Here is an 8,349-nt window from a genome sequence, read left to right on the forward strand (position 1 = left end):
AGAATGTTACTGATCCAAACTCATCTAAGATAATAAAAACTGAATACATCTCTCTGTGTCTAATCTATGTTGGCTCTATAATGCACAAGTGTAACTTGCATAGAATTACTGAAATAAACTAGCTTTTCAATGATATCCTCCTTTATGGAGATACATTTCTAGAAATCAATACATACCATGCCATTCCCTCTGAGTTGATTTTAAGTACCCTCTATTGGGCTGAATGTGCAATTGCATGTCACGTTATGGGACAGCCTTATTTTGTCAGGCTTAAGTCTTGCCCACCTCCTTCGCATTGAATTAACTCAACATATGTCACATGAATGAGCTTTTAGTAAAAACTACAGTGTTTTTTTTTTTGTTTTGTTTTTTTTTTAAATGTACTTGAGATGTTGCTGCAAGCGATGAAAAACATGGTGAGTCAGATGATGCTGCAGATGTGTTTGCCAAATCGGGGAAATTTGGAGCGCTTAGAGCATCAAAGTTTTGTCGCTTTCTAGAGCAAACAAAGCACTTTGTCACCACCGTGTGTGAGAATGTACGTGTGTGATTAAGGGATTTTTCAGCATCTGCTGCCTGGAGCTCCTTCTGAGCAAGAGGCAGAGCGACTTTGTTGTCGAGGTCTCTTTAGTGCCTTCCAAGTCAGCATTTTGCTGTGCTTTTACGACAATAATATGATTTTTTTTTTTTTTTTTTTTTTTACACACTGCGTGTCTGTGTTTACCCAAGCCTCCTTGTGTTTGTAGGTGTATGTGCCGAGGCGGAATGCCCCGGGGAACAGCGCTGACTGTGCACTAGGAGTCTGAACCTTGTCAGTGTTTGTGGCTGAGGAGGAGAAGGTGAAGGAGGAGGAGGAGACGGAGGAGAGGTGCCCCCCCCCCGGCCCCCCCAGGACGCCGTGCCGAGCAGCGTTTGACGCCATGTCCCTGACTGACAAACATAAAGTGAAGAGACAGCGACTGGACCGGATCTGCGAAGGTAAAGAGACCTTCTCATTATCGCTCCTCACGCTTTTCGGGATTATTTTAGGGAGATGTTTTGTTTTAAGAATTGCTTTTGTGCATTAAAACATTATTATTATTTTTTTTAATCAAAAATGTTACTTCTTGATTGTTTTTATTGGGTTTCTTTCAGGAGAAGGCGTTTGCCAGTTAGTTATCAAAGTGGACCGTGGTTTTTAAAAAAAAGTCAAATCTGTAGGAATTTTCCATCAAATCCTACCTTTGGTTTATGGACATAAATGGCTGGAGTGACCGAAGTTCTCTTTGGCTGTAAGAGTATCGAAGCACCGACTTCCCAGCACTTGCTGCATACTACCAATCAGCTGGCTGAAAGAAGGCTCTTATGTTTAACACTCACTTGTAAGAAACACAAACTTAATCATTTGAACATGGCATGTTATCGTGTGGAAACTAAAACTAATACCGCATTCTCAGCATCTTGCTGTGAGAATGATTCTGCCACCCAACATGTGTTTTTTCTTTTTTCTTGACGTAAAGCTAGGAAGCTGATTAACCAGGTAAAAATGCTCAATAGGTTATTTTACAAAGAGTAGAATGACAAAAAAAGAAATTGTCATAATATGCACTTGAAAAGTATTAAAAACATTAAAAAGGTGTTGATTCTTTATGTTTGCTTAGAACGTCTCAAAATAACATATTTGCATTCAACACAATTCCTTAACACCCACTTTGTAAGGCTGAAAAAGCTCACTGTACATCTTTAGCTGCCACATGTATGTTGCTAAAGTACTTTCAGGGTCGGCACAGATTGATTTTTCTATTATTTATGTTGTTGGTGGCAAATTTTCTCTATGTAGTTATGACCTATTTCTTTGCTACTCCCTGGAGGTCACCAGATTTTGTAGACCTCTGCTGATTAAGTTGGTAAGGCTTTAAGATTTGTCAATGCAAAGTTATTGCTGTCATATTTTAATATCATTATCAAACTGTTATTCAGTAAGTCAATAAACAAAATTTTCTTTAGTCTTTAAACTGGTAGCTAACGATGGGAACATTAATATTTATAAAATAAAATCCATTCAAATGTTTTGCCAAATTGCATCATTTAATTTTTTCCCCCAAAAGCAGAGGGTACAAGTCTTGCTCATTCTTAAAAAAAAAAAATTAAAAAAGAAATTAAAAGAAAAACTGGGTAGCGATCATTATTCTTTTTCCATGCAAACAATGTGAAATTTGCAGGTATTTAATTAGACTTCTCCTTCCATTCCTCCTGTGTTCACTGAGCTGCTGGCAAAATCAGAAGCAGTAAGCCTGTTTTACTCGCTTTGGAGAAATTCTCCTTTTTTCCTTTCGCTTTGCTCCTCACACGTACGTTTCCTCTTTGTAACCTCATGGTTGTGTTTTAACTTGCAAATGTGCAAATGAATATATATGGTGACGATTCAGGGGAGTTTTTCTTTAGAGGGCTCTAGGAATATTCAGCTTTTAGAAGTTTAACTTCACAGTTGACAAAACTTTCCTAAGAGTTTTTTTTTTCTTTTTTTGATTGAATTTCTCAGATGTTTTAACTAACTGAGCTTTGCTTGATTAGAAACTATAAAATATGTTCCTCTTAGATGTTTTAAGTAGATCCACCCAGCAATCCATACATCCACCCACCCATCATTTTATAATTGTTTCTAACTTTTCAACAAGGCTATCCAAACATCATTTTCACTGACTGCATAACAAATCCTCATTTTGCTTCAGCTATCCTCGGTCTTATTGCCACATTTTTTATCATCTATTAGTGAGGAATATTTAATTATTTCAATCATTTCCTCCTGGCGCACAGCACAAGTCTGCTGTGCTGCAGAAATCAGTGTGTGATTGTTGACCTCTGCAGCTATCTCCAGAGATGAGAGTGAGATCTCTGCCTCACTCTGACCCTCTCAGTTTGACCTGTGGGCTGTTTGCGTAGGAGTGTCTCTTATGCGACTTATTGTTTTGGAGAAGCTCTCGACATTTGAACTGAGGTTCGACGACTGCAGGGGCTGGAATACTTTCATTTCTGATATGACTGTTAACTGCACCAATTTTTTATTTAGGCTTTTAGGTTGCGGATTGGAGAGCAGTGGGGGACGTAGACGTGGAATAGGAGTGCAGCCCCTGTTGCAAAGTCAGTCCAGGCGGCAGAGATTCTACGTGCCCTCCTCTGGGTGAAGTTTAAAGCTTGGCGAATGTACATTTTCAAACCCACTTGTTTGCCTCCACCTTGCGCGTGTTTGCGTGTGCGTGCCAGTCAGACTGAGTCCTGAGGTAAAATCATCTCCACTCTGCCGTCTGGGTCCCCGAGAGGCTTGTTAAGCTGCTGGGCCCTCCCGGAGCCGGTGTGGGGAGGAGGCAGACATGACTGCGGTGCTGGAAAATGAAGCTTGATGCACCATTACCCCCAGTGCCAGCATATTTGTTTTGGTACATGATGCAAGCACCTCAGCATTGTGCACTTGAAATGAAGGGCATCAGCCACACTTCCTCTAAAGGCTCATAAACTGGTCCTTGAAACATTATGATTCCCCTACAAACACTGCAGAATAATATGCAGCTGTCACCCTCAGTGCCGGTTCGTATTTTATCGGGAGTCTATGTGAGGTAGACCAACACAAACCGCTGTATAATTGCAAAGAGGAAGGAAATGATACTTGGCTGTCGGATTTCGCTCGTATAAATCAATATACTATCCTATTCACTCTGACACTCCTAAATAAAATCCAGTGCTATGTAGTAGGCTGGAAGAACGAAGGCAGCAGGTCAGCGACTTGATGCAACCTGCTGCTTCCTTTGATAGAGGACGTTTTAAACTCATTTGGATCATGAACTGAACTTCATAGTTGTCAATCACTGATTGATAACTATGATCAGTTGGAATGTAAGATTGAATTGAAGCAACTTAAAATGAACCGAATTTAATTTAACGAGATGATGCCTATCCACGAGTGAAAAGAAAGTCATGATGGTTTTTTTTTTCCTGCAAGCCCTGGAGGGGACAGAGAAACGGATTGAAGGGTTATTTTACCAAAATGCAAATCAAGTTTTCTTCCATACATATATGGAAGAATATGTATCTTCCATATATGTTTATGTGTTTGAATGGTCCAGTCAAAGTTTCTGTAGCCTACAGTTCACAACCAATTTTCACAGACACTCTCCACACTAATTTTTATGTTCCAAATGAGAAGTATTTATATGTGACTTAATCACACTTATCACGGGTTAATAATATGATTAATCTCATGTCATATTTGTATAAACAACAGCGTCATATTCAGGTAAAAAAAAAAAATAAAAAAAAAGAGTCCACTCCAAGTCAGATGTCAGCATTATGAGGCAGTTATTTGGCAGTTATAAAAGCTTTAATATTTCATAGCGCAGCTGTTTACATTTAATCGGGGGAATCCTTCTTGATTAGATGGGCTGTTAAAGTCCAGCTGCTGAATTTGTATGTATTAAACACCTGAGACAGTTTAGTCATTCCTGTGGGAACGACAGTTTGTCTGCTCTGAGCTCAGAGAGACCACAGCAGCTGGTGGTGCTCTGCCGCTGGAGTCAAAAGTTTGTGATCGGACTGTGAATATAACTCTCAATTCGAAACTGCAATCCATATCCTCTAAATTAGAGCACACCACTATTAGGTATGAGGAAGCTTATCAGGAAGAAGCTCAAGCAGCTTGTAAAAGTTGGGCTTAGTTATGCTTTTTTTTTATTTTTTTATTAGCTTCCTTCATCTTGTTATTATCTTGTGGCAGCACTCTCCTCCCATTGCCGAATAACTAGAAAATTGATCCAAAGGCATCCATTACTACTTCTGTAAACGTCGCGGCGCTGTTTGGCGTCTACGCTCTCCTGCACACGTGGGTTGCTTTTGGGTCGGAAACCGTTCCCACAGAAATCTGATTGCGGTCGCATTTAATTAAATGAACGACGACGGGAAAATAATGATAATGATAATAATTGATCATCGAGACGTGGTGTGTGAAAGTAGCTTTAGGAAACATTTTAGAGCTGCTACCATAAAGCTGAAAGCTAATGCAAATATGAGACACAGTAGGTGGGACAAAACATTAGAAGTACGAGTTGAACTGCCTTGTTGTGCTGTTTTTAATGCACTAATTTTATGAGTACGATAACAGGATATAGTGAGTTTGCGTGACATTTGTTTAAATTAGAAAAAGTTTGGTGTGTGAGACAATTATGTTGGGGTTGGTGTAACTATATGCATCCATATCATTTTTCTTACATAATGACTCCCTAGTTGGCCTTTATGCCAAGGAACGGACTGTGCCTCTTAAACAGTTTTAACAATTATAGTTGCAGTTGAAAGTGTATTTTTTTTTCATTTAGATTTTTTCTTTCAGCATTGTGGATTTTTTTTTTCCAAGAAAACTTTTTTTTTTTTTTCTTCTGCAGAACAATAGATTTGTCCAGTCATCATTTTTCCATCGCGTCGCTGTATCTGTGAAGGAATGGGACATCTTAATTTCCAAGAGGAAAAAAAAAAAACAACGAGAGACGTTACGACGGCTTGCACACTTTTCCTCCGGACTGGGTCTGAAATGTAAAGCCCCTCGCTATGATGCCGGAATACGCAAACACAAGTACACACAGCTCTCCAGATGGTCTTCATAAAGGATCAGAGAATCTGTCCTCCAGCCACCTTGGTGAGGGTGTAAAAACAAATAAACAGCTTGTGGTTTGTTCATGAGCCAGTGACCAGGCAGAGTTGTCCCACTGATTGCATGTTGCGGCGTGATAAGGCTGCCATGGTGATTGTCTCAGAGCATTGGGGGGGGGACACAAATAAAGGGAGCTTCTTCCTTTGCTTTCCCTTGCAGGTAGAATCCTCACAAGACAAGGGAGTCACTCATCTTAATCCAAGTTCTCGGTTTAAACAGGCCCATGGCTGGCAAACATCTACAGAGGAGATAAAGCCGTATAATTCTTGCCGTCTTCTTTCCGTGTTTTTCCACAGGAAAAAAAAACACACAAAAAAAAAACACACACACACACACAAAAAGATCCGCCTTTTTTTTTGGATCATTTGCTTCCCAAAAAAAAAAATAAAAAAAAAAAATAAAAAAAAAAAATAAAAAAAAATAAAATAAAATAAAACTCAGCTCTCATTTTATGCAAAGGGAGGGTTTTTATTTATTTGAATTATACTGTCGTCCAAATTGTTCATTTAAGGCCGCGGGATCGCAAATGAAGTATCTACGGATGCCCGGTGGGTAGATGACAAGGCTGATTAAGCCAAGTCCTTGATATGTATTTAACATAATCTGGCCTGTCTGCAAATAAGGAAGCGCGGAGCTGGTTGGGAATGTTTTTTATCAAAAGATGCTAGTTGGCTCAATCAAAGCCGCTGCTGGGAACCATGAGCGTTATGAGGAACAGAGAGCAGCTATCTGTCTCTCTCTCTCTCTCTCCCTCTCTCTCTCTCAGGGGGAAGGAGATTCATTTCTGTCGTCTGAAGAGATGAGGAGTGATCTGCCACGGCCCCTGTTCCTTTCAGCCTCAGGTCCTTTCATGTTCCCATCTTAATTTGAGCTGATCCAATGTTTATCATTCTGCAACGACAGGGCCGAGCGGCTGAGAGCGAGGCAGGGACAGTTCTGCTCCTAAACCAATTTTTCGATTTTATTCTCTTTGCTGAGATTGTTGTTTTGCTCGTAGACTGCAATATTCCCCTCCCTCTGGGTTAGATTGGAGCCGCACTAATCTTGTCAGATAATGTTTTAATCAACGTCTGCATTTTACTCGGAGTGTGCAACATGATGGCACTTTATGCTGGTATAATTAGGAATATAATTTATCCGTATCAGATTCTGAACGAGAGAGGAGTTATTACGCAAAATAATTTTACGTTTCAGAGCTCCGACATTAATATTGAACATCTTGAAGCCAATCAAGGCTCTGCTGGGAAAAATCAGCTTATTCTGTTTTATATTATGTCATTATTGCTACATGGATTTGGAAAATGAATATAATGTCGTTTTAGCATTTATCTCAGTTACTTGATTGACATCTTCAGTCTGTACCTGTGCTACAGGCAGGTGCTCTCGTTGAAGAAGCCTTTAGATCTTGTTTATTGAGACATTTTCTGATGTTTCCTTAAGTAAAAGTTTTATGTTATGAAACAAAAAACTTCTTTTTAAAGGCCACAAGATGGGTCTCTCAGGTTACTTAAGGAAGGAGAAGCTGTTAGTTCCCAGCTCAACCAAAAATGAAAACCCTCAAAGTTTGAACAGTTTATTAATTCATTATTGGTAGAGAGTAACAGAAACAATCACAGGCCACTTTAGAGCAATTCAGAAAAACTAGAGCATAGTTGAGGCATCTTGTATTCTTTTCACTCCTGTGGACTTTTCAGAATTTCTTTTCTCTGTTAAACAAAAAGTAACTTTATTTTACACTAAATTTATGACAATATGGAGACTCGGTTACCTGATTCAGGAACAGGGAACAGGGAGTTTAGGAATCTGATATGTACTTAGAGTTAGAGTCCAGTTCCCTGAGTGCCAGTGTCCTGCAACCTTCAATTCAACGCACGTCAATCAAACATCAACCGGACCGCATGCTCAGGAGACTGTTCAGCTTCGCAGTTGAGGCGTCCTGGACACAGCTTAAGTCTGCAGGACATCTGCTCTCGAGAACTGGAGTTTGACACTCCTGATCTAAACTACGTCGTAAATGTTAACTTGACTTCATGACATCCTTTCCCTCCACGGACACTAGATTTGCATATTTCTGATTAATAAGGGAAAATAAGAACATAGCTAGGTTTCTTTTTTTTTTTTTTTGGTCCTGCTGCCAGGCTAATGACCTAAATGGATTTAATTGCTGTTTTTATACATTTTTGTAGCTTATGACCAAGTGAGGCAGCATAAGAACTACAGGATCTGATCTGTGTTTATACTTTTTGGAAGTGTGAAATTATAATAGCTTGAATGCTGGTATCCTCCATGTGTTCTGCTTGATGACATGTTTAGGAGGTAATTCCATCATTTACATCAGATATGTTAAATGAGGAACACGTGAAACATGTAGGACACTAAACCGGACAGCACTAATCTAGAAAACATCATTTATCTGTCAGACTCCATTCCAACCAAATTATAAAGCTTGTATTTTGGCGTCCACCTGTTTTTAGATCTGATTAGCATGTCCTAAGTGAATGATTTCCTTACTTAAGGTGTCTATAATTAAACCTTCACTGAATAATATTTTTTTTGATTTGGGTGTTCCAACTTAATATGTTCAAAAGATAGTTGTTTTTTTTTTTTTTTTTTTTTTTTTTATACAACTCCTGTTTTTTTATTTTTTTTTTTTTTGGTTTTTTTTTACATTTTTT

At 39.0% G+C, this 8,349-nt stretch overlaps 1 protein-coding gene across 1 annotated transcript in view; it reads left to right on the forward strand.

Moving 5' to 3' along the window:
* The first annotated feature begins 722 nt into the window (after positions 1-722).
* Positions 723-8,349, forward strand: part of ctbp2a (C-terminal binding protein 2a) — a 114,608-nt gene continuing 106,981 nt past the window's right edge. The window contains exon 1 of the mRNA XM_015045070.1: positions 723-978. Coding sequence (XP_014900556.1) covers positions 921-978 — 58 coding nt within the window. The 5' untranslated portion in view covers positions 723-920. The remainder of the gene's footprint in view (positions 979-8,349) is intronic.

The sequence above is a fragment of the Poecilia latipinna genome, unplaced genomic scaffold (genome assembly GCF_001443285.1).
Source record: "Poecilia latipinna isolate Pla-1442-1.1 unplaced genomic scaffold, P_latipinna-1.0 Scaffold706, whole genome shotgun sequence".
NCBI lineage: Eukaryota > Metazoa > Chordata > Actinopteri > Cyprinodontiformes > Poeciliidae > Poecilia > Poecilia latipinna.